The sequence below is a fragment of the Salvelinus sp. IW2-2015 genome, linkage group LG16 (genome assembly GCF_002910315.2).
Source record: "Salvelinus sp. IW2-2015 linkage group LG16, ASM291031v2, whole genome shotgun sequence".
NCBI lineage: Eukaryota > Metazoa > Chordata > Actinopteri > Salmoniformes > Salmonidae > Salvelinus > Salvelinus sp. IW2-2015.
In genome coordinates, this window is record NC_036856.1 from 10,636,973 (window position 1) to 10,664,349 (window position 27,377).

Genomic DNA, 27,377 nt, shown 5'->3' on the forward strand with positions numbered 1-27,377 from the left:
GGGTGCTGAAATTCAACAATGTATTTATTTTTTATTATCGAATACAACCACCGACTTTTTCCTCATATGTGTTGATCAAATCAGTCCGAATGCGCTTGTGCCGATTGAAGCTCGGTTTACTTTGTACGTCTGACAACAGCAGTTGAGCAACACAAATTAGGAAAAGGTCGGTGGTTGTATTTGAAACGTTTTTATTAAAAGTATTAATTTAAAACACGCTGCGGAAGGACCACAGTTGTACAGGATAAACATATGTACAGGTAACGTTAAGCGTTTTCGAACTTATTTTTTACAAGTAATAGTTATTGACTCAATGTTGTTCCTAACAAATACCGCGACCATTTATCAATGTCTATACTCCGTCTCGATATAAGAGAACGAAGGGAGTTGAGTGTTCCTCATCTAGCAATGAGCATACAACATAGTCAAGCCACTAAGACAAATGTACACCTTTGAAAGAAAGTACATTGATTTACTGACCACTCTGGGGTTGGAGAACTCTCGATGTAGTCAGCCGAGTTGGAGCAGGTAGACTGATAGTTAGTTAGCTAGCTGCTAAAGATGTACATTAACGTTAAATGGACGCAGATGTATACAGACAAAATAATGTCACGAACGCTGTGAAGGCCGCAAAATATTCCACAGGTGACTCTATAGCTTGTCAACTTGAAATCACAACCATTCCATAAAATGTGTATTCTGAAATTAGATCATGTTTTGCTTGTATGTAGTTAGCTAGTTTGTCACACTAATCTAAATTACACTTCCGGTGATGTCTAATGCCTCGTTCGAAACAACTGCGAACTCGGAAAAATACGAGGTCAAATCATGTCAGGGATCTTCAGGTCGGAACTCTATAAAGAGGCCCGAGTTGGATGACCGTTCAGATCTATTTTTCCCAGCCAGAGCAAATTTTTCACGAGTTCCCAGTCGTTTTAAACGCGGCATTATGCTGCCTACACATCTCGTAATTCCGTAAATACCAGCATACTTCTTATTCTTCTTTAAATTTGCATTGGCGGATCACAACCAACTGAAAGTTGCTTACAATCAATCAAATGTATGTATAAAGCCCTTTTTACATCAGCAGATGTCACAAAGTGCTATACAGAAACCCAGCCTAAAACAGCAAGCAATTCAGGTGTAGAAGCACGGTGGCTAGGAAAAACTCCCTAGAAAGGCCAGAACCTAGGAAGAAGCCTAGAGAGGAACCAGGCTCTGAAGGATGGACAGTCCTCTTCTGGGTGTGCCGTGTATCCTACTACACTGGAGTGTGAATATAGGCGAATATGTTGCTAAAAGTCACTTTGTCCTAGAGCTGTGTTTCCAAAAAGGGGGTACCAGAAGGTACGTGGGAAGAATTTTGAAAATGGATAAGAATATGTTCAAGTTTTTAAAATCATAATAAGAAGGAAAACATTTACTGGTGTCACTGGTGTGAAATCTCTAGTTATTTTATATTTATAGGCCTACTTTTTCAAATTTAGTTTCCGTGCGTGTGCATTGCACTGTTTACCTGTTCTCTGCTCGCGCCAAGTGCCCGTGATCCTTTGCTCGGTTCGCTAGAGTGCCTGCTGCTGTTATCCTCGCAGACACTATGATTGGTAAGACAGCAGCTGATGCACTGAAGACTGAATTAGTGATTGGCATTCCGGCTCTTTTCAGTGAGACGGCTCTTTAAAAACGGCTCTTTAAAAAAAAAATGTTTTGTATTTTTTCAAGTCAAACCGCTTGCGATAGTTTGACTATGATTGGTGTTAAAACAATTCTAATTAAATTATTAAATTAAATCATACTCTACCTTAACCACAATGTATTTAAAAATGCATTGGTTTGTTATGAAAAAAAATGCTATTAAACATTTGCATTTAAAGTATAACTTTTTAATGTATATAAACAAAGTGCATATAAATCTAACCATTTAAAACGAATACATTCTGAACAGCATAATAGAATATTGCACCATATCAAATAAAAATATATATTTTTGTCCCGTTTTCGAGAAGACCCTCTCAGGGGGAACGGATGTGGCCACTATGCAGTCTCCCTGTCATGACTTTAGTAAGTCGTGGGTAGACAGAGGCCTTGTTCTTCCACCAACTCAGAGGATCTGCAGATCTTTAGAGGAAGCAGGGGCTCCTCCAAATAGGATCGGACCTCCATTATGGCATCTGCTGAGGGATTCCTTTGTGCTGCATCCCCAGTTGCTCTCCCGTCAAACAGTGCCTGAGCCAGCTGACTGCTGGGGCTGTCCCTCCCTGCTGCTGAGGTTATTCTTTGAAAAGCCTCATCAATCGCTCTGGCATCACTGAAGGCTAACTTCTTAAACCTGGGGTCAAGTGCAGCAGTTTCTGATAGCATGTGATTATATTCCATTCTGTGGAACTTTCTGTCCATTGATGAACATAGGGTGTCCATAAACTCTGTCACATGTCCTGTGGTTACATTTGCTTCTCTCTGGCGGCTGGCTGTGATTCGCTGCAGACCCTTACACGGGAGTATCATTTTTGAGGATGTCACATATCTGAAAAGAGAGAACAGTAACTTATTAGTTCAGGTTCATGTTTTGTCTACTGATACTACATTCGGATCTACTGCTCATATACATATATAATACTGGATTAAATAATGATGTAGTAATAACTGCTTACTGTACCTCTCTCCATTGATCTCCACAGTGACCTGCTCAAAGGGTTCCAGGACTCTGCACACCTCCTCCACCACCTCCCATTCCTCTTGGGTCAGAGCATCAACTGGAATGGAGTGTAATGGCGCAAATGGAGTGAATGGAATGGTATCAAATGTGTTTGATACCATTCCATTTACTTCATTCCAGCCATTATTATGAGCTGTCCTCCCCTCAGCAGCCTCCACTGGCTCCTACGGTGCAAATAGTAAGCTCACATTTATCCAAACTCAACAGTGAGTTCAGTGAATTGGTCATTGCTGGAAACTCTTCTATCATCTCACTTGCACCTCGGACGTTATTTGTCAACAAAAAGGACAGCACGCATGGCGGCATCTTCAGCAGTTATTGTTTATGGTAAGAACAAAATACAAGTTGTTGATACAAAATTGAGTCTGTTCATCTTCCTTTTGTATTAGAAAGTCACAGCTGCTCTGGATATACTTTTTATGGGCAAAYAAATTGACCTCAATGTTTGAAAACGTGAATGCAGTGCATCCAACTTCTATTTACGACTTCACAACTGGTAATTACCAGTTACCACCTTCTCACTTGGCTATTGCTATGAACACAGCAAAAATCCACTCCCCCTAGATCAGGTATTGGCAACTGGTGGCCCCCGTTTTGTAGGACCACGGATCATTTCCCCAAAAATAATAATTMTATATATAGTACCAGTCAAAAGTTTGGACACACCTACTCATTCAAGGGTTTTTCTTTATTTTTTTTATTTTCTACATTGTAGAATAGTAGTGAAGACATCAAAACTATGAAATAGCACATATGGATTCATGTAGTGACCAAAAAAGTTTTAAACAAATCAAAATATATTTTATATTTGAGTTTCTTCAAAGTAGCCACCCTTTGCTTTGATGACAGCTTTGCATACTCTTCTCATTCTCTCAACCAGCTTCACCTGGAATGCTTTTCCAGTCTTGAAGGAGTTCCCACATATGCTGAGCACTTGTTGGCTGCCATCTCAATTGGGTTAAGGTCGGTGATTGTAGAGGCCAGGTCATCTGATGCAGCATTCCATCACTCTTCTTGTTGGTCAAATAGCCCTTACACAGCCTGGAGGTGTGTTGGGTCATTGTCCTGTTGAAAAACAAATGATAGTCCCACTAAGCGCAAACCAGATGGGATGGCGTATCGCTGCAGACTGCTGTGGTAGCCATGCTGGGTAAGTGTGCCTTGAATTCTAAATAAATCACTGACAGTGTCACCAGCAAAGCACTCCCACACCACCACCTCCATGCTTTGCGGTGGGAACCACACATGCTGAGATCATCCGTTCCCCTACTCTCCGTCTCAAAAAGACACAGCGGTTGGAACCAAAAATCTCAAATTTGGACTCATCAGACCAAAGGACAGATTTCCACCCGTCTAATGTCCATTGCTCGTGTTTCTTGGCCCAAGCAAGTCTCTTCTTTATTGGTGTCCTTTAGTAGTGGTTTCTTTGCAGCGATTCGACCATGAAGGCCTGATTCACGCAGTCTCCTCTGAACAGTTGATGTTGAGATGTGTCTGTTACTTAAACTCTGTGAAGCATTTATTTGGGCTGCAATTTGAGGCTGGTAACTAATGAACTTATCATCTGCAGCAGAGGTAACTTCCTTTCCTGTGGCGGTCCTCATGAGAGCCAGTTTCATCATAGCGCTTGATGGTTTTTGGGACTGCACTTGAAGAAACTTTTGAAGTTCTTGAAATGTCCCGGATTGAGTGACCTTCATGCCTTAAAGTAATGATGGATTGTCATTTCTCTTTGCGTATTTGAGCAGTTCTTGCCATAATATGGACTTGGTCTTTCACCAAATAGGGCTATCTTCTTTATACCAACCCTACCTTGTCACAACACAACTGACTTTTAACAAGGCACACCTGTTAATTAAAGTACATTCCAGGTGACTACCTAAATTAAGCTGGTTGAGAGAATGCCAAGTGTGTGCAAAGCTGTCATCGAGGCGAAGGGTGGCTACTTTGAAGAATCTCAAATATATAAAATATATTTGGATTTGTTTAACACTTTTTTGGTCACTACATGATTCCATATGTGTGATTTCATAGTTTTGATGTCTTCACTATTATTCTACAATGTAGAAAATAGTAAAACATAAAGAAAAACCCGTGTGTCCAAACTTTTGACTGGTACTGTATATATTTATATTCCAGACTCTAACATTGCTCGTTTAAAAAAAAAATCTTATTACTTTACMTACTGTTGGAGCTAGAAACATAAGCATTTCGCCGCACCTGCGATAACATCTCCAAAATATGTGTGCTCGATCAATAAAATTGGATTTGATTTGACATTGAAGTCATTACATCTGGTTTGCAAGCATGTAAATGGTTTGTGTGGAATATATGGTTAATGAAATAGTGAAACATATGTAGATGTATTGTTGTAGGTACTAGTATGTGGAAGAGAGGGAAATATTCCATGTGTAGGGGGTGGAAGGAATTTTGGGGGTGGGAGAGTTTTATTTATTTTTTTTTATTTTTTTTTTTATTAACCCCTCCATCACAACCTCCCCCCCCTCAAATATCTTAGTTTTTTTTTACAGTGTTTGTGCTACATATACATACATTTTTGCATACACATTTTACATACATGGTACTTTTTATATAAAGAAATCACATAACAATAATACATTACCAAACATAAACTCGTTAATCACAACCCTCAGCCACTCTCAGCCCATCCCCCTATCACCATAGACCACCCTCGTTTGGTTTCCATGTGCCATATATTTTTTAATTCTGCTGTGATGTTTTACAAAAATGTTTAACCTTTCTAATCGTTTATTATCCACAGATTGTGAGCTACAGATGAAAACCTTTCCTACGAGTATTATTACATTATTTATTGACTGACTATTGCTTTCCAAATCACCCAACACTCCTATTTGTAAGGTTCATTTTAAGTGCATGTTTATTTTTTTTATTTTTTTTAACCATTCCTGAACCTGTGTCCAGAAACAAGCTACATAGGGGCAATACCAGAATGAATGATCAATTGATTCTGTCTCTTTACAGTAAAATCTACAGAGCTGAGATTGTTGTATGCCCCATATATATATATATATTATATATATATACACTGCTCAAAAAAATAGGGGAACACTTAAACAACACAATGTAACTCCAAGTCAATCACACTTCTGTGATCAAACTGTCCACTTAGGAAGCAACACTGATTGACAATAAATTTCACATGCTGTTGTGCAAATGGAATAGACAAAAGGTGAAAATTATAGGCAATTAGCAAGACACCCCCAATAAAGGAGTGGTTCTGCAGGTGGTGACCACAGACCACTCCTTTATTGGGGGTGTCTTGCTAATTGCCTATAATTTCCACCTTTTGTCTATTCCATTTGTGTAAATTGAAAAACTCTAGGTGTTGAATCAAGTGTAACATTTTGTACCAGTTCATAAACCATGTGCCATGGAATTGGTACATTGAAAATCTCCTCCCATTTATTTTGCAACCTATGTGGCGCAGCTGTCAACATTTTTGTCCTCCGATGAAACTGGTATATTTTTCTATTTATGCCAGTTCCTTTCAGACGATTTGTATTATTTAATATATGGCAGGCAAACAAGTTCCCTACCTTCTCCCTTTTCCACTTGCCTCTTCCATTTTTGGGGTAGTGCTGCAATCAGTTGGTTGTAAGTTTGGATTGAGCGGATATTCTCATATTTTTTTGATAACTGCATATGTGACAACTCCTCCGTTTCTATTCATAATATCATTAATATTTATAATACAAATTTGTAAAAAAATCCCAAAATAATAGTTTTTTATTATTCAGTATATTTAAGTTTAACCATAATATTTGTTGTAATATTTGTTTTCTTTTCTGGAGGATAAAACTGAAATTGTAACCAGCTTTGTATGGCTTGTTTAAGAAAGGGTGATACTTTTTTTTTTTTAAGTCATTTTCAATTAGTCGGAAATGAGAAGTTGTAATCTGTATGAAGTCAAAAAGGCAATTTTTGAACAAAGGATGAGCTTTTCTTAATAATCTACTGGAGAACCATTTTGGGTTTAAGTATAATTTATGTATGAGTGAAGCTTTTAGTGAGAGTTTTAAAGCTTTAATAATTAATCATTTTAGCCCCCCAAACTCATATTCATTATATAAATAGGCATGTTTAATTTTGTTTGGCTTAGCATTCCAAATAAAATGAAATATTTGTGGCTCACTAGATTAAAAAATGTAGTCATCTGTAGTAGGCAGTGCCATTAGTAAGTAAACTGGGATAAGACCAAAGAGTTAATCAATGTGATTTTTCCATAAATAGACAGGTATTTACCTCTCCATGGTTGCAGAATCGTATCTATTTTTGCTAATTTTCCATTGAAATTAATTGTGGTAAWTTAATTTATATTTTGAGATGTGAATCCCAAGTATGTCTACTTCACCATCCACCAATTTTATTGGTAAACTACAAGGTAGTTTAAACACTTTTTTTAACGATCCAATCCAATACAATCCAATATAATATGGTACACTTGTCATAATTAGGTTTTAATCCAGAGAGGCTAGAAAAGTGATCAAGATCTTCAATGAGACTGTGCAGGGATCCAGATTGGGGATTTAAGAAAAAAACTAGAGTCCTCGGCATACTTTGACACTTTTTTTGTTTTTATCCCCTGAATTTCTTTCCCCTTGATGTTCTTGTTGGATCTAATTTTAATAGCTAGCATTTCAATMGCCATAATAAATAGATACGGAGACAACGGACAGAATGTTTTACTCCTCTTTAAAAGCTCAATACTTTCTGAGAAGTAACCATTATTTACTATTTTACATCTGGGGTTGCTGTACATACTGRAACTTTAACCCATTGTATAAGAGATTCACCAAATTAAAGTAATCCGGGCATTTATATATAAATTCTAGTCTTACTTTATCAAACGCCTTTTCAAAATCTGCTATGAAGACCAAGCCTGGTATCTTCAATGTTTCATAATGTTCAATTGTTTCAAGTAATTGTCGTTTATTGTCCATGTAAAAAAAAAACTGTTTGGTCAGGATGAACAATATCTGGTAAAACCTTTTTTATTCTATGTGCTATGCATTTCGCCAGGATTTTCACATCACAACATTGAAGTGTTAGAGGCCTCCAGTTTTTTAAATGGACTGGATCTTTACTTACTACATGGGTCCTGTTTTAGTAGTAATGAAATCAGACCTTGTTGAGTACCTGAAAGTCTACCATTTGTATAAGAGTAATTAAGACATGTTTTATAATGGATCTTTGAGTACATCAAAAAAGGTCTGAAATACCTCTACTGGTATACCATCAAGCCCTGGTGTTTTTCCAGACTGAAAATATTTTATTGCCTCAAAAATGTCCTCTTCTGTAAGTTGGCCTTTACACAGGTCTTTCTGTAAATGTGTTAATTTTACATTATTATTATTGTTATTATTAGGAAAGATGGGGAGAGTTTGTTAGTAGGGCTCTTTTTAAAATATTATTAGTAGTACGGATTAGGTAGGAAGGTTTCGTCTTTCTTAATGTTTGTACCTTTTATTAATTTAGTCTGTAAACTGTGATTGACTACACTCCAGTATAGTAGGTGGCGGCATCCACCTCTTAACGTTTGTTTGCGGACCGCCATAATATCATAGAAGTAGAGGCAGAAGCTAGCGTTGTACAACTTACTAGCTAACAGTAGCGTCACAGATAGAACAATGAGACAGATATTTCACCGGATGTTTAAATGTGAAGCATCTGCGTGGCATTTCCACTCACTACCAAATATGGTAGTGAGAGGAAGCCCACTGTCCGGCATTGGGAGAAGATGGAACGTAATGAATTTTGGCCGACATTCTGCAAATTTTCTCCTCGATGAAACATTTGACCTCAATATAGTTTTCTGTTCCCAAAACTAAAATGTGTTATGAACCAAGTGGACTACGTTTTGTAGACTTTACCCGTTGCAAAGTTTATTTTTTATTTTAATCGCGTTGTTTAAATAAAGGTTAAATAAAAAAATAAAAAACATGTATTTAAAAAAATATATATCATAATTTTATCATCGCAAAGGCGAATTGAGTTATTGCACATGTGCACTTCAGAGGTGGCGTTCCGTAACGGAAATATGCAGATGTCCGCTAGAACGTGCCAATTGCATCTCGCCAGGTCGTGCTTGGCTCTGCCCAATATGACTCATTTGTTCCCGTTTGAAACGAAAGGCTGTGGTCTATCTTGGTTTAGTTATACAAATCTTTGGTAGCGTGCTAATGGCCGTGGGAATTGAATTGTGTAGCATTAGCTAGTGGAAATGATTGTTGTTTATGCTTGCTTGACTGCACAATTATATGTTACGTTCTTTAGATGCTAAATTAGTTGGGTTGTTACATCTAGCTAGACGTCTGTGCGTTTCAAATTAACATATAGTCGTGGAAAATGACGAACGTTATTCAGGTGACAAATGTCTCTCCGAGTACCACCTCTGAACAGATGAGATCTCTCTTCGGGTTTCTGGGAAATATTGAAGAACTAAAGTTATTTCCACCAGAGTGAGTATTATGAATATTAGACAATTAGCTAGCTAGTAGCGACGTACATTTTCCATGAAAATTCTGCCAYATTTGGCCATCACATAGGTTGGGGCCTGTGCGGCCTCAGTCCARCCCTAGCTAGTAGTAATTAGTTGGCACACATGAGTGTGCGCTTGCTCATGCAACTGACACAGAGGAGCCAAACTCGCGCCTACTTGGCGGTGAGCTCGTAATTTAGCTAGGTGGTTAACTTGATGGCTAGCTAGTAAACACTGGTTACAGCAAGCTCATTGAGTAGGATATCTGCGAACTGTTGTCCCTCAGTGCCTATATGAAACATCTAACGTTAACCAGCTTACTGTACTGAGAAACAACTGGTTAGTAAGTTATCTTGTGATATCGAATAATAAATCAAACCTGCAGTCAGTACTATAGTAACTAGTTGACAAAACAAACTGTCGCGAATCAAACTGTTTTGAATTACAATGATACTGTGAAAACAAATGGCTCCATTGAATAACAGGGCAGGGTAGTAGGAGCTAATTAATCTGTTCTGTGCTTTGCTGTTTTTCACCTGTCGAATTACACCTGGCTGCACTGCAGTTAAGGTAGGAATTACAAGACGTCTTGATCATCCCTCTGAAGCTCTCATGGCAAAGACAAGAAAAGACTGCAAGAGATGCAACGTTCTTTCATTGCTCTCTCTTCCCAATTGTAACTAAACCAGACATAAAATATGTTTAATTAGGAAAGTGAGCATTTATGTTTTCAGGAAGAAAGTATACTAACAGTGTCAGTACCATGTTTCTAATACCATATGTCGAGAATCTTTGTATTTCTTGCACAACAAATGTGTATTTTCTTCCAGTGAATCTTCCTTGCCTGTGACTTCACGTGTCTGTTTTGTAAAGTTCCTTGAATCTGAGTCGGTTGGAGTGTCCCAGCATCTGACCAACACTGTCTTCGTGGACAGAGCCCTGATTGTTGTCCCATTCGCAGAAGGTTGGTAATCTTTTGTCCTATTTCTAACGTTTTCCAACATACAACAAAGCTCAATCAAACCCCATTGTTTATCAATATTTAATTTAAAGTAAGATTTAGTACAAAAGTCTTACAAGAGATTGGCAATATAATAGGGGTAAATGGGAATACATGTGTAATCTTGCGGTTCTAGTATAGCCTATTAATACATTTAAAAAATGTATTTGTGTGTTGTGGTTTTTGAAATGGACAAGGCATCTGCTGATCCCCTTGCAGACTGAACAGGGTCCTCTACAGCCATCAAGAGATTAGACACATAAATGGCAACTCGGCTCCTGAGCCCCTTCCCACTGTTGTTCTGCTCTAGAGAAAGAAAGTTTATCTTTATCTCCAAAGCATCTTTTCATTGTAAGAATAACCACTCAATGAACCATAGCAATAGCAGGGGCCAACGGCCCTCCCTATCCCTCATATCAACAATCTTAAATCTGGAAACGAGATTAAAGTAATCCCAGTTTAAAGGCCACAATCTATAGTAGGTATGCGTCTAATAAACTAAAGGAAGCATACACAAGTAAATTAACTGATTGCGGCAATGCATGCCAAAGTAGATTTGTATATGTAACAGTTTAACTTTAGTCCGTCCCCTCGCCTCGACCCGGGCGCGAACCAGGGACCCTCTGCACACATCAACAACAGTCACCCACGAAGCATCGTTACCCATCGCTCCACAAAAGCCGCAGGGGAACCACTACTTCAAGGTCTCAGAGCAAGTGACGTCACCGATTGAAAGGCTATTAGCGCGCACCACCGCTAACTAGCTAGCCATTTCACATCCGTTACATATAGTACTCAGCCTACATCCCTTTAGCTACTTTCAGCTACTGGCCTGGGAAATTCTGAACATCATTTTGGTTACGATTTACATGCTTATCTGTTGTTTGGACTTAACCCACCCAATTTGAATAGCTTTGTTTCGCAGTCCTTTTATACATATGTGCATCTCCATCCCCATATATTTTCACTAACTGCAGGTAAAAGTAGGACTGGTTGTTGTAGTGAAATGCTTTATAATGATCCTCTCCACTTGACTCTGAACGGGTTTAGTAAGTCACACATTTAACGGAGGCTTTTCTTGTTGTTTTTACAGTTGTTTTTCCTGGTTCAGCCCTATACACCAGGCCCTGCTGAAAATGCCACCCAACAGTTTTGTCTTCTGCAGCTTATCCTGTTTCTCAAGTGTTGTTTTTTTTCTCAGAAAAGATGAAGCCTTGTTTGATTTGAAATTAGCTTAATTTTAGATTGCACACCCATGGACCATCTCATAAGATTTTCGTTTTTATTCCACTATTGTATATTTTTTTTCTTCAGCATTGGGCTCATAGAAATGGTTAACTATTTGAGCTTTTTCTGGCATTTTCCCTTTTTTGTCAGAGCCTACTCAGTACTCTTCGGCAGGTAGCCTCGGGGTTAGAGTTTGGGCCAGTTCGAATACGAGAGCCGACAAGGTGAAGAAAGAAAAAGTCTGTTGCTTTGCCCTTGAGCAAGGCACTTAATCCTAATTGCTCCAGGGGCGCTGTACAATTGCGACCCTGACTGTGACCCCACTCTCTGCAGGTCATCGGGGAATTGAGATATTTAGACAAATAAACACATTTCAATTACACACTTGTGAGTAACAGGATGAAATATAAACAACCCCCAAATTATTATATATTATTATTTCTGTTAGTTGCAAGTTAAAGTTTACAACACTGTACATGAGTGGTATCCTACGAAGCGCGTTTGAGGAGTTGTCGAAGTAACTTTGGTCAACTCAGGATAACCAGTCATACGAAAGTGGCTCGCCTTTTAGCCAGGTACATTTCTATGGCAACAGATCCTAACCAGCTCCAGGGCAGGCTAACTCCACTTACCCTGAATGAAATGACTGAGCAACGAGTTGAGGACCAATTAAATCAGATTCCCTCCCTCTTGCAAAGATTGTGTCATCCGCTTCATTTGAGGATGACAATTGATTCAGTATTTTATGAATCAAATGTTTTTGTGTTAAAAATAGTCATGTTAATATATCACATTCCACATTTAGTAATGACAGAATGCATTTTTTTATTTTTTATTTCAGCGTTTGCTTAGCCAGGGTTATAGGCAGGCGGACGGGCAATATCCACATTTGTAGTATTGATGAAGCCGGAGGTGGAATGTGAAGCTAACTAATGCTGGTTAGCTGTAGAAAACCCTGAGTAGCTCTAGCTTGCTTCGTAGTATACCCCTCTGGTGAATACAGTAGCCAATCAACAGTGCTGTAGGCTCTTTGGAAGGAAGAAGCCACCAGCAAAAGCCCAGAAAACAGAATTTGGTCGAGCTTTTCTCTGTTTGTTTTGTAATGGTAAGTGTTTTTAGACTAAAGTAGTTACCTTTTCCCTGAACTTTGTTTTGTGTATCTTGATGTTTTTGTGTGCTTTGTAGCGAAGCAGCCGGCACGAGTCGCTTGTTCATAAAACATCTAATGAAACTTGAGAGCACATCCCACTGGACAACCGGCTGTGCTTACGTTTGGTTCATGACTTAAAAAACAAGTACAGCTGATGCAATCTTGGCAGTGTTGACCACAGTGTGTATTGTGACTTTGTTCTCGTAGTAGTATTCTGAAATCATACTTAGCAAATTAGGGACCAACATTTTCCGACAACACAAAATGGAATGTATGTCTTACTACATATCTATTGTGGTAAGAGTAGTTAGTTTGAGGTGGTTTGTTTGTGGCTCTGTTTGAGTGTGGTGGATTTTTGCAAAGACCTGTGGTGTTTTTCTCTAGGAGTGATTCCTGATGAGTCTAAAGCTCTGTCACTGCTGGCACCAGCGAATGCCGTGGCAGGATGCATGCCTGGAGGAGGCCTTCTCCCCACTCCAAATCCTTTGGCGTCCGTAAGTGTTATCTATTAATGTCGAAATGAGACCTATCAACTGTGTAACCAAAGGCCCCATTTTGACAACAACAAAAAAGTAGCTGGAAGGAAGATTTGTCTGACGTGTATCCCTTGTCCTTGCAGATGGGAGGCGTACCTCTTTCAGCTCTCGGAAATCCCAACATGGATCACATGGCTGCCATGGGCATGTCTGGCAACATCAACCCCCAGGTTGGACATGGCTACTTTCTATTTCACAACTCTCTGTACTTTAAAACGGGTGTAGGTTATACTATTAATCTGTAAGTAACATAATAAAAAAATCTTTGTCTCAATCTGTCAGTTTAAGCTAGAGATGTCTGTTTTTTGGCATGGGCTGCGTCTCAATCCACCGCATCCGACTATGGCGGCCTTCCGCATCTGTGGTGGAAAGTGGCCGAGCTACAGCGGRCTTTGTCAGACCATGAGACAAAAATCGGTCTTCCCACAAAGCTTCCTACTGTTTGGTCTACAAACGAATAATATTTCCACTCTATGGAATGCCTACGAACACGATGGTGTTCTGTGTTTTGCTCTACGACTGAAGTCGGTAACGATGATGTGCCAACTTCTGTCTGTAGCATCCAAATTGTTTGGGCTACAAACTAATGACCCCATTGTGGAAAGGGGAGACTCACGAACACAATTGTGTTCTCCGTTTCGCGCTACGCCCCCACAAGTGTCACAGGACCTGGCTAATACAAATGAATGGAAATACTTCCATTAGGTAGTTTTGTGGCAACAAAAATAAGGTGTTAAACGTGTCCAAAAAAATGTACATTTCCTGAGCTTTCTTATCTCCTAGATATAGGACAGGCACTTCAAAACTATATTCCTTATGATTTATTTTGTGATAATTTTTTTGCCATTTATGAATGTTATTCAATGCGTTTCTATGAGCTAGTAAAGGCAATAAAATAAAATTAAATCAAACATGGTATGACCATCTTAAAACAATTTCATATGTTAGCTTAGTAGAACCCCCCCCCCCATAATAACCTATTGATCTACTTATCACATTACAAATGTATATAACTATGCATTTTCATGTTCTTTATTTCAGGCCCTCTCTGCTGACTTTCTGAAGCTTATGCAGTCCATGGATCCTACTAAGTAACTATCACCTCCAATTCTGGCCAGTCAATAAAGAATATTTTAACTATTGTATTGAGTATGTGGAAAAGTTATCTGTAATTTTTCTGGGTGACTAACTGGGGTTTGACCATTGCAGGATGAATTCAATGGCTGCTGGTATGATGATTAATCCTGGTATGAAGAATGACTCCAACAAGGAGATAGAGGAGGCCATGAAGAGGGTCAGAGAGGCCCAGTCACTCATCTCTGCCGCTATCGAGCCTGGAAGTGAGTTCTCACTAATTTAGACCACATATTTGCAGTATTACACATGTATTTTGACTGAATTACCCATTCCTCTCTTCTATGGTGCTCTTCCTCACGTCTTCAGACATTGACGGCTGTCATGTTAGTCAATTCCCACAGATTTGTATTGTTACGTTGGAGTTTCCTGAGCTTTCATTCTTCCTCTTTGCAGATAAGAAAGACGACAAGCGCAAACATTCCCGCTCCAGGTCCCGGTCGAGGCGGAGGAGGTCCAGGTCTCGTCACAGGTACGCCGCTGATGAGAAACTGCATACCTTAATTAAATCAGCAATTTTGGATGTGCTGAAGGTTAGCCCCACTTTACATGCATGTTGGAAAACATCAGCAAATCAGTCACGATGCATCTTGAGTGGTTTGAGTGCATGGATTAGTTGGGACAGCTCTGAGTTCTGGTTAAAAAAAATAACCTGTCTAATCTCATTGCAGGCGATCAAAGAGCAGGTCTCGACGGAGGTCCCACTCGAGGAGCAGGAGGCGGTCGAAGAGCCCCCGCAGACGGAAGTCCCACTCCAGAGAGAGGGGTAGATGCAGCAAATCCAGGTGGGTGGCCATCTACAGTGTTATATTCACAGCGGGGATCAGGGGAAATGTGGTGCATGATGTACCTCTTTCAGGATTCCTTCAAATCATTTTGCCTTCATTGTTTTTCTTGTTTGTAGGGATAGGAGGAAAGATGAGAAATCCAAAAAGCGCTCCAAGACGCCGCCTAAGAGCTACAGCAGTACCAGGAGGTCTCGAAGCATCAATCGGTGAGTGGATTAAATAAAGGATGAGTGTAGTTAGCTTGACCAAAATGCATTGATCCCGCTTGATGTTCTAGACCTTTCAGGAACCCAAAGACAACCAGTGGAATGTAGGGTTAAAGGTTTCCCTCCCATCTTTAATATCTGGTCTTCAACAGGAGACGTAGAAGAAGCCGCAGCGCCTCTAGGTCACCAAAGAAGTCCAGGTCCCCAAAGAGGAAACTGTCCAGGTCCCCTTCCCCTAGAAGGTGAGTGGTACAAAAGAAGGTCCTCCTAGTTCAGAACCACACTGGGCTTCACAGTGCAGTAATCTGTAGGTATACCTGTCTGTTTAAATACAATGGTTCTTGTCCCCCCACAGGCACAAGAAGGACAAAAAGAAGGACAAAGAGCGAGAGAAGGACCGTGAGAAGGACCGTGAGAGGGAGAGGAAAGACGTCAGAGATCAGAGCCGAGACGAAAGAGAACGCTCCACTAGTAAGAAGAGCAAAGACAAGGATAAGGACCGAGACCGCAAATCTGACAGTGAGAAAGGAGATGTCAAGGTGTGCAGCCACTGACTTTCCCACATTAACGGCTCATTCTAATCGTATCTGTTAAATGTCCATCTAAATAGCTTTTTAGCCATGACTAGGCTTAATCTGTACAGGGACACCGACCCTGAATGTTTTCATGTCCAGAGTTTGACCTGTTTCATGTGCCATTTATTCCTTTATTGCTCAGAACGCTTTGCTCTTGAAGGTGACCAGGGATTACGATGAGGAGGAGCAAGGCTATGACAGTGGAAAAGAGGGAGAGGTAGAGGACGAAGAGGAGAGGAAGAGCGACTCCGATTCTGCGTCTCCCACAAAGCCCCAGGAGTCTGACGAGAAGCTTGCAGGGGAGAGCGGKAAGAAGTCCAAACAGAACGGAGATGACCACCATGATGAGGAAGACATGGAGATGAGCGACTGAGTACGCCCAGGGAAACCCAGCCAGATGAGTTCACTGAAAACCGACATAGGCTCCATTCCCTACCGTTCTCTTTTTAAAGGCGTCTAGATAACGTGTCTGATCTTTTAAATGAATACTTGTGGGAGTCTGGTGGGTTGTAGTCCTATTGGGGAGATGTACAGTTTTTAGAGACACTTTCCATCTCTAGACTGGTTAGGGAAAATATTGTTCCTGTTTGAAATAGCCAGTTTATTTCTGTAGTGGACCGTGTCTGGTGAGCATGTGTAGGAATTCTGTCCCAAATGATTTTTGCAAAATGTCAAATTTCTGTACTTTTAAGTTGAAGGGCCTGTTGAATGTGAGTGATTTCCTTTTTGGGCCTCAAAGATTTTATTCATCTTGAACATAGAGGAACTGTTTTCTCCTAAATGACTCACTGAACTTATGTATACCTAAACCTTTTACACTCAGACTGTTAAATTGTATTTAGCCTGGTACCATTCTGGTTTCGGTGCAGTGCAGCTTTCTATTCTTGGTTGTAATCTTGACAAATTGACTCAATCTGTAAAGCACTTAATACTGTTGTAGACATACCCTTCCACCTGTGACGATATACTGTAGATCCAAATCAGTGTTTGGATTATGATGGAACACCCTGTACTGTCTACATGTTTTACAAAGGAAAGTCTATAATAAAACGTGGTCAAAATAGCTATGGTTTTGTGGTGGGATATGTTTGATAGTCTGCACCAGTTTTGAAATGCATGATAAACAAATGGTACACAAGTTCATTATGTGGACATTTTATTTTAGTAAAAATGTTTTTCATATGAAAATAGTGTCATGCTTATACAAGGTTTCTTGTTGTACAACTGGCATGTAGATGAGTGAAAACGTGTTTACATCAGCTCTTGGCAGCTAAAGCCATGGTAAGGAGTAAAACAACATTCAGCCCACAACAAAAAGTGAAGAAAACACATTTCCATTTGCAGCACTAACCAGTAGTGTGGCATGGAAGCATGATGGAAAGGTTTATAACTACCGGAGGGGTCAATAGGGCCCTGATCAATATACAAAGGAAATGAGTCGGGAGTACAAAGCATTCTGCTATTTCTATTGCTGCTGGTGCAGTATTGATCACACTGCAGCTCAGCAAACCCTCCCTGTTCACAGTACCCAGCAGAACCAAATGAGCACCACTTCAGAGAAGTCCTATTTCATTCCTGAAGCAAGGCATAGCTAAGCTTATTGGATTTGACCTTTTCCTTGAACGTGGAAGCCTTGTTTATACCTGGTGCTAACATGCYTKATTTGTCCTGATCTTGTCCACATTGATTGCCCACATTTTCWGAAATATGTCTACYCGTRATTAAAATGTGTTTAATATCCATCCTTTGTGTCTGCATTGTGACCYAAGTTCCAGGTCCTTCCCTATATGCAAATTATTTGACAGCTATTCTTTCAAAATAATATTGATTTGTTTTAAGACACATATTGATGCCATAATTCAATGGTGCCACCTGTCAGTGATTTTAGAAGGGATAATGATTTAAATGGTTTCACTGTCCAGATCTGTCTACACTTGTAAGATATCCTACCTCGGGAGGTGGTCAGAAAGATCTGATCACAATGAGTCTTTTAATCGTTTACACTGTCTGAAAATATGGGCACAATSAGGACAAGGATGGATGTTGGAACCAGGTATAAACGGGGCAACATTTTGCAATGTTCAGAAGCAATCAGGACTCAACTGAAACTGTTCTTCTGAAGACGGAAACTCTGCTGAATAATCCAGTCCTTGTAAAACTCAAGGATGTAAGACCTCACAGTGCTTTGTACACTTGGCTCATACATAGGTCTGCAGGGGAGAAGTCAACAAAGAGTTGACATAAGTGTGACAATGAAGACAAAAAACAAAGGAGAATTGGAGATTTTTACCAGCACCATATATGTACAAAAATATCAATTGTCACCACGATACAAACCAATTACCTCTTTGGGTGAACTCACATCAACTAGGCTTGGCATCAAACTTKAGAAACTCTTCTTGTCATAGAAGACATCTACACCCATATTAACACAAAGAAAGTGAAGAGAAAAAAACCACAAAATAAAACAAACATAAAAACAGCGGTATTTACACCTTGCGCAAGGAAAAGGCCTGGTTTTTGCTTGCTTTAAAAATTGCATTTAGGGCTCGATTCAATCCATACCGCTGAAGTTTAACTCTATAGCGTGATTGAAATGTGAAGGTAATTTTCGATTGAGCCGACATATGCAGTGTTTACCGTGAACGCAGTCTTCTAACGCGGGCACGGTGACTTTACATTTCTATCGCGCAGTGGCGCTGAACTTCTGTGATATGGATTTTGAATAGAGCCCTTTACATTGTACTTAAATCGTACCTAATCATCTACAGACAACTTTCACTCCTGGTTCATTTCCTTTAACTGAATTGTAGTTTGTTACATAGTTTAAAAAGGTAGAATATGAAAACAATTCTTATATGCAATACTTATAATGCCACACTTGCTGCCAGTCAAATAGGATAAGATAACTTCGCTCTGGTACAATTCAATTTCTTAGCATGTCTATCATTGCTTTCAGGTGGAGTACCAAAGAGTTGAGTATCGACTGGCGCAGTAGGTCCTCCCCTCTGCTGCCAAGGCCAACTCAGCCCAGTACTGACTGGCTGTAATGCATCTAACCAGTGCCCAACGTTCAGTGAAGCTCCAAACGAAGCTCTGGATAGTAGCTACATCTTTTCACTTCCATTTAAAACATTACACATACAATTTCCTTTTCTTGTCTTCTTCTCCTATGACAACTTGATGAAATATCAATTCCCTTTCATAGGTGACCCCTTTCTGGTGTCCACCCAAAAGGGTTAAAGGTCAGGGAAGCGGCTGGGGTCCTCGTTGTACTCATTGGGGATGGTGAAGATGGACTCCTCAAACTCGTCGTAGCGCAACTCTTGAAAAGTCACCGTGGCCGTAATGGTTGGAAAGACAGGGATATCTTTGTGGAGAAACAAATGTAAACATGTTATAACATCAGGGAATATAGCTGGTCAGCCAGTCAGCAGGCGTCCAACTGGATCTCTTATATTTTAGAATATGTTTCCCACTAAGCAGTATACTATACATAGTACTTACCCAGTTTGACAGGGAAACCAGGAGGGAGTTTCATTTGAACAAACTCTCMGAGTTTATTAAAGTGCTTGAAGGGTGCGATCACCTCCAGAARGTTTAATAACCTGAAAATAAACAACAAAAAAMATCAGTCTTTCATTCTCACTCAATGAAGAATGGATTTCATGCATCACTTCATGCCAGASAGTACAGCAAGTTACAGTCACTAGCACATTCAATTAGCGATGGGGATAATCATCAGAAAATGAGGCCTCTGCACACCACAAAAGTGAGGTTAACATTTTTGTTGTTGGTGTGATTACTGATCAATTAATTTATACATTTATAATTAGTAGGTTTTGTACTTATGTATTGTGTATTGTTTCTGTTGTGGTGTGGTTTTCATGTCAGCCCTCGGGCTTCCAACCACACCTGCACACCGTTTTTTTCAGTATTCATTTGTTTCTATCTGTATTGTTGTCTATCATGTGTTTTCTTTGGCGCAAATAAATAAATGCACTGTGTCCATCAACCTCTTTAGCCCATTCATGCACACAAACGTCATTTCAGTTTTCAATACTTTATGAAGAAAAAAATTAACTTTATTAAAATGTATCCCGTCTGGCAACTACTTGTGTCAGTCTAGACGTCAAGTTCATCTGGGCGTAATAGAAGAGGATGCTTACGATTCAATGCTCAGAGGGAAGTCTTGACTCATGGCCACGGTCGCTTTGAAGTTCTTCTTGCTCTCTTTGCATACCAGGTCTCTTCCTAGATGAGGCGCTCTGAAGGAGAAGAAGAGGGAGAATTTTGAAAATGTMTGGTAATAATGGTATGGGTATGATGCATTTGGGTAATTTGGGCAATTTTTAAAATAATTTGTCTTACAATAGAATACACATTTTCTGTGAGGAACCACTCACTGCTAGGTGATGGAAGTGGGAAGCAGTAACCAGTTGCTACTGAAACCCCATACCCATCTAGTCGATGGGTCAAGTTTCTCCAACAGGAAGTAGAACAGCTCTCCACAGCTTTAACTGATGAGGTAAGAGGGAATGGCTTTAAATGGCACTATCCACCCTGTCACAACTGTACATAAGTGATCTGTCTGTCTGTCCATCATTCCCCCTGGCAAGATGGCACTGCAGTGGATAGCAGCCGTCTTACGAGCTCCTGACCTATTTTGTGTGTTTTTACGCTGACCGTAACTTTTTTGTACATAATGTCTCCAGCATCATTTCCTATGACCGAAAACAGCTTCAAGGCATCAGAATGGATGAACATTCCAACTTAAACGAGTCGGCACCTCTGGACGTTCTGCTTCCTCCGGACCAGGAACTAATCCCTGGGACTCGAAAGAGGAAGCGGCAGCGAAAGAGAGACAGGCGAGGCGGCAACCTGACAAGAGTACATTAGCAAGCAAATAGACCACCATTGCCCTCTGTTGTATTGACGAACATGCAGTCACTCGAGAACAAACTGGAAGAGCTCCGTATCCTCTCAACGGTACCTGAAAAACTGTAATATCCTATGTTTCTCAGAGTCTTAGCTGAACAGGGGGAGGAGAGGTGTGTCTCTTTGTTAACAACAGTTGGTGCGGGACCTCCAATGTTAAGGAAGTCTCAAGTTAGAATACCTCATGATAAACTGCAGACCATACTATTTAATCTATATTTTTTGTAGCTGTCTAGTTACCACCACAAACAAACGCTAGCACTAAGACCGCACTTAACTAGCTGTATAGGGGGCTATAAGCAAACAAGAAAATGCACATTCAGAGGCAGCTTTTCTTGTGGTCGGTGATTTWAATTTTCAGCAAACTTAACATGTGTTTGTATGAACAAATATTTGTATGAACATAACAAGATTCAACAACTTAGACATAAAATTAACAAGTTCCACAGACACGTGACTAACAGAAATGGAATAATGTGTCCCTGAACAAAGGGGGGATCCAAATCAAAAGTAACAGTTAGTATCTGATGTGGCCACCAGCTGCATTAAGTACTGCAGTGCATCTCCTCCTCGTGGACTGCACCAGATTTGCCCGTTCTTGCTGTGAGATGTAACCCCACTCTTTCACCAAGGCACCTGCAAGTTCCCTGATATTTCTGGCGGAATGGCCCTAGCCCTCACCCTCCGATCCAACAGGTCCAGACGTGCTCAATGGGATTGAGATCTGGGCTCTTCGCTGGCCATGGCAGAACACTGACATTCCTGTCTTGCAGGGAATCACGCACAGAACGAGCCGTATGGCTGGTGGCATTGTCATGCTGGAGGGTCATGTCAGGATGAGCCTGCAGGAAGGGTACCACATGAGGGAGGAGGATGTCTTCCCTGTAACGCACAGCGTTGAGATTGCCTGCAATGACAACAATCTCAGTCCGCTGATGCTGTGACACACCGCCCCAGACCATGACGGACCCACTCCAGAGTACAGGCCTCGCCGTAACGCTCATTCCTTTGACGATAAACGCAAATCCGACCATCATCCCTGGTGAGACAAAACCGCGACTCATCAGTGAAGAGCACTTTTTGCCAGTCCTGTCTGGTCCAGCGACGGTGGGTTTGTGCCCATAGGCGACGTTGTTGCCGGTGATGTCTGGTGAGGACCTGCCTTACAACAGGCCTACAAGCCCTCAGTCCAGCCTCTCTCAGCCTATTGTGGACAGTCTGAGCACTGATGAAGGGATTGTGCGTTCCTGGTGTAACTCGGGCAGTTGTTGTTTCCATCCTGTACCTGTCCCGCAGGTGTGGTGTTCGGATGTACCGATCCTGTGCAGGTGTTGTTACACGTGGTCTGCCACTGAGAGGACAATCAGCTGTCCATTCTGTCTCCCTGTAGCGCTGTCTTAGGCGTCTCACAGTACGGACATTGCAATTTGCACCTCCCTCTGCAACTGGATCCTGGACTTCCTCATGGGCCGGCCCCAGGCGGTAACTTTGGCAACAACACATCCGCAATGCTGACCATCAAGGCGTGTGTGCTTAGTCCCTTACTGTATTCCCTGTTCACCCATGACTGCGTGGCCACYCCCGACTCCAACACCATCATCAAGTTTGCTGACAACACGACGTTGGTAGGACTGATCAATGACTACGATGAGGCAGTCTATAGGGAGGAGGTCAGAGACCTGGCAGTGTAGTGCCAAGACAACAACCTTCCCTGAACGTCAGCAAGATAAAGGAGCTGTTCGTGGACTACAGGAAACGGAGGGGTGAGCACGCCCCCATCTGCATCGATGGGGCTGTAGTGGAGTGGGTTGAGAGCTTCAAGTTCCTCGGTGTCCACATCACTAAGGAATTAACATGGTTAATTTTCAAAGACTCCAGCCACCCAAGCCATAGACTGTTCTTCCTGCTACCGCAGGGCAAGCAGTAGCAGTGGACCAAGTCTGGAACCAACAGGACCCTGAACAGCTTCTACCCACAAGCCATAAGACTGCTAAACAAGAGTGCTAATTAGCTAATCAAATGGCTACCAGGACTACCTGCATTGACCCTTTTTTTCACTAACTCTCTTGCATTGACTGTATGCCCACACTGGACTCTATCCACACACTCACACATACTTACACTGACAACCCAACACACACATACACACACACTGTATACGCCCACACACACATAACAAGCGCACAAATGCATACTGGCGCCACACACACACACACTTTCACAGTCACCACATACGCTGCTGCTGCTACTGTATTATCTATCCTGTTACCTAGTCACTTTACCCCTACCTATATGTGCATAGGTACCTCAATTACCTCATAATATATATTCCTTTTTCATATGCATTGACTCCCAATTCGCCAGTCTCTAATTAACTATGCCCGCACCTGCTGTGTGTGTCTTCTTAATTTGTTTGTACAGCACTGATGAAGGCATACGGCCTCCGCTCCTTGTTGTTATTTAGCGCCTTGCACCTCCACTTCTTTCGAGCGTGGATTAAATGAATGATATTATTTCTGCATCTCGGCCCCCTTGGGGTTTTCCTCTTCATGGTTTTGAGTGCGTTGAGTACTCTTTCCGAACGCTACAGATATTCTCTCTCCCACGCATACCGGCCGCGGTTCATTCTAGCCTGAGCGCTAACCCTCATACGGGCTTTCCCACTCCCTGTCTATATCCATGTTGTTTTTACTCTTTATTGTTATTCACTGTGTATTTATTCCTCGTGTGACTATATCTCATTTTTAACTCTGCACTGTTGGACCTTGAAGTGTGCATTTCACTGTTTGTCTACACCTGTCGTTTACGAAGCGTGTGACAAATAACATTTGATTTGATTAGATTTAACCCTGTATGTAGACATTTGAGACTAACAATGAGGAAGAGGGCCCTCGTGAAAGGAAGCGTGTAAGAAGTGTACTTGTGAGAAGGTGATGGTCACACATACTTTCCGTTTTCTGCGTTGATGTATTCCTCCCAGGAGATAGTGTTGGGTGAAGGGGCAGTTAGTGACTGTCGCCTCACGGGCTAAAGAGAGAGGGAAACACATATGAGTGGCAAGAACAGACACCTGGCAATAGAAATCGACACAGAATAAAGTCAGACATCAAACTGAGCACAGAGTACACAAATATCATAAACAAAGTCATAGTCAGACTACAAAGAAAAACCAAAACCACATTCAGACATAACAAACAGCACACTAAAAGCTTAAAAATCCCAAGCTAATGACTTCAATATAGATTTTTTTATGAGCTTCTCAAAGTGGCTTTGTTTTTTTGCTGAGTTGTTTGTAAGATTTTGCCTGTATCCACCTGAGGTGAATGAAATGTAGGATGCACAACCACATTTGGGTCACTAGAGGGCCCAAATACATCACTAATGCTGAGAGCGGGATTGACCACATGAACAACACACTGCCAGTGGTAAAACCAACTTGATGATTTTACAGCTGCACACAAACTGCATGAATGAAAAGGGGTCATTTCAATAAAGCACAGACTCAGTCTTYATTCTCGACACGTGCCTCGTTACCAACACCTTGACCTTAGGTTATTATCTCTCTGGACATCAAAGTAGCAACGGTCATCGAAATTGTTAAAAGGTTTTAATAAATGCAACAGTTGGACAATGGATAAAGATACTCCAAACATTTTGAATTTGTATAATCCATCAGATGTTGACTGAATTATATCACATAAAACATTTTACTGGCAAATAACGAATGGAATTCAGGGACTTGGTGGGATGTATTGAAACATTCATTTTTTTTTCTCTTAGATTTCACTCATCAATACATTTTCTTACTGTATCAGCAAATAGTTCTTATTCTGTGTTAATAGAAAGAAAATTACATGTGCCTCATTTGCATAAATACACCAGGTGTGTTTGTATACATGAACACATACCCTACCCGCACTCACCTGCTCTGTCTATACTACCTGCACTCACAAGGGCTGTCTTATACCTGCACTCATCAGGGCTGTCCACCCTACCTGCACTCACCTGCTCTGTTTACCTCTACCTGCACTCACCAGGGCTGTCTTTACTACCTGCACTCATCAGGGCTGTCTAACTATCCTGCACTCATCAGGGCTGTCTACCTCTACCTGCACTCACCTGTTCTGTTAACCCTAACCTACACTCACCAGGCTTCTACCCTACTGCACTCACAGGGCTGTCTACCCTACCTGCACTCATCAGGGCTGTCTACCCTACCTGCAACTCTATCAGGGCTGTCTACCCTACCTGCACTCATCAGGGCTGTCTACCCTACCTGCACTCACCTCGCTTCTTACTCCTACTGCACTCACCAGGGCTGTCTTTACTACCTGCACTCACAGGGCTGTCTAACCTACCTGCACTCATCAGGGCTGTCTACCCTACCTGCACTCACCTGTTCTGTACCTACCTACACTCACCAGGGCTGTCTACCCTACCTGCCACTCATCAGGGCTGTCTACCCTACTCTGCACTCATCAGGGCTGTCTACCCTACCTGCACTCATCAGGGCTGTCTACCTACCTACACTCACCTGCTCTGTCTACCTACCTGCACTCAACCTGTCTGTAACCCTACCTGCACTCAGGGCTGTCTACCCTACCTGCACTCATCAGGGCTGTCTACCCTACCTGCACTCACCTGCTCTGTCTACCCTACCTGCACTCATCAGGGCTGTCTACCCTACCTGCACTCACCAGGGCTGTCTACCCTACCTGCACTCACCAGGGCTGTCTACCTACCTGCACTCACCTGCTCTGCTACCCTACCTGCACTCACAGGGCTGTCTACCTACCTGCACTCATCAGGGCTGTCTACCCTACCTTGCACTCATCAGGCTGTTACCCTACCTGCTCTCATCAGGCGCTGTCTACCCTGCCCTGCACTCATCAGGGCTGTCTACCCCTGCACTCATCAGGGCTGTCTACCCTACCTGTACTACCTGCTCTGTCTACCCTGCCTGCACCATCAGGGCTGTCTACCCTACCTGCACTCATCGGGCTGTCTACTACCTGCACTCACCTGCTCTGTCTACCCTACCTGCACTCATCAGGGCCGTCTACCCTACCTGTACTCACCTGCTCTGTCTACCCTACCTGCACTCACCTGCTCTGTCTACCCTACCTGCACTCACGCTGCTCTGTCTACCCTACCTGCACTCACCAGGGCTGTTCTACCCTACCTGCACTCACCACGGTCTGTCTACCCTACCTGCACTCATCAGGGCTGTCTACCCTACCTGCACTCATCAGGGCTGTCTACCCTACCTGCACTCATCAGGGCTGTCTATCCTACCTGCACTCACCAGGGCTGTCACCCTACCTGCACTCACCTGCTTGGTCTACCCTACCTGCACTCCACCAGGGCTGTCTACCTACCTGCACTCATCATAGGCTGTCTACCTACCTGCACTCACCTGCTCTGTCTACCTACCTGCACTCACCTGCTCTGTCTACCCTCTGCTCTCATCAGGGCTGTCTACCCTACCTGTACTCATCAGGGCTGTCTACCCTACCTGCACTCACCTGCTTCTGTCTACCCTACCTGTCTCATCAGGGCTGGTCTACCCTACTGCATCCACCTGCTCTGTCTACCCTACCTGCTCTCATCGGGCCTGTCTACCCTACCTGTACTCATCAGGGCTGTCTACCCTACCTGCACTCATCAGGGCTGTCTATCCTACCTGCACTCATCAGGGCTGTCTACCCTACCTGCACTCATCAGGGCTGTCTACCTACCTGCACTCACAGGGCTGTCACCCTACCTGCACTCACCTGCTCTGTCTACCCTACCTGCACTCACCAGGGCTGTCTACCTACCTGCACTCATCAGGCTGTCTATCCTACCTGCACTCACCTGCTCTGTCTACCCTACCTGCACCACTGCTCTGTCTACCCTACCTGCTCTCATCAGGGCTGTCTACCCTACCTGTACTCATCAGGGCTGTCTACCCTACCTGCCTCACCTGCTCTGTCTACCTACCTGCTCTCATCGGGGCTGTTACCCTACTGTCATCAGGGCTGTCTACCCTACCTGCACTCATCAGGCGCTGTCATCCTACCTGCACTCATCAGGGCTGTCTACCCTACCTCACTCACCAGGGCTGTCAACCCTACCTGCAATCACCTGCTCTGTCTACCCTACCTGCACTCATCAGGGCTGTCTATCCTAACCTGCACTCATCAGGGCTGTCTACCCTACCTTGCACTCACCAGGGCTGTCAACCCTACCTGCAATCACCTGCTCTGTCTACCTACCTGCACTCACTGCTCTGTCTACCCTACCTGACTCACCTGCTCTGTCTACCCTACCTGTACTCATCAGGGCTGTCACCCTACCTGCACTCACCTGCTCTGTCTACCCTACCTGTACTCCACAGGGCTGTCTACCCTACCTGCACTCACCAGGGCTGTCTACCCTACCTGCACTCATCAAGGCTGTCTATCCTACCTGCACTCACCTGCTCTGTCTACCCTACCTGCACTCATCACGGGCTGTCTACCCTACCTGCACTCACCTGCTCTGTCTACCCTACCTGCACTCACCAGGGCTGTCTACCCTACCTGCACTCACCAGGGCTGTCTACC

The 27,377-nt window shown here is 42.3% G+C and overlaps 2 protein-coding genes across 4 annotated transcripts in view; one reads left to right on the forward strand and one right to left on the reverse strand.

Annotated features, from left to right (window-relative positions):
* The first annotated feature begins 150 nt into the window (after positions 1-150).
* On the forward strand, positions 151-16,915 carry LOC111975606 (serine/arginine-rich splicing factor 11). Of its 3 annotated transcripts, none has more exons than XM_070447519.1 (13): positions 151-260; positions 2,679-3,043; positions 10,067-10,200; positions 12,998-13,107; positions 13,233-13,319; positions 14,191-14,240; positions 14,359-14,489; positions 14,680-14,755; positions 14,955-15,068; positions 15,188-15,277; positions 15,430-15,519; positions 15,633-15,816; positions 15,995-16,915. In XM_070447519.1, the coding sequence occupies exons 2-13, from the start codon at positions 2,787-2,789 to the stop codon at positions 16,223-16,225; spliced, it is 1,554 nt and encodes a 517-aa protein (XP_070303620.1). In that variant the 5' UTR covers positions 151-260; positions 2,679-2,786; the 3' UTR covers positions 16,226-16,915. The 3 variants fall into 3 exon arrangements, with proteins under 3 accessions (XP_070303620.1, XP_023859788.1, XP_023859786.1); XM_024004020.2 differs by lacking the exons at positions 151-260; positions 2,679-3,043 and adding exons at positions 8,886-9,216; positions 9,802-9,912; XM_024004018.2 differs by lacking the exons at positions 151-260; positions 2,679-3,043 and adding an exon at positions 8,887-9,216.
* An 81-nt stretch (positions 16,916-16,996) lies between these two features.
* The window catches only part of LOC111975926 (ankyrin repeat domain-containing protein 13C), a 93,957-nt gene continuing 83,576 nt past the window's right edge, over positions 16,997-27,377 (reverse strand). Inside the window, exons 10-13 of the mRNA XM_024004598.2 lie at positions 23,738-23,817; positions 20,022-20,120; positions 19,360-19,460; positions 16,997-19,222 (exon numbers count right to left, since the gene is read on the reverse strand). Of these exons, the coding sequence (XP_023860366.1) occupies positions 19,092-19,222; positions 19,360-19,460; positions 20,022-20,120; positions 23,738-23,817 (411 nt within the window). The 3' untranslated portion in view covers positions 16,997-19,091. The remainder of the gene's footprint in view (positions 19,223-19,359; positions 19,461-20,021; positions 20,121-23,737; positions 23,818-27,377) is intronic.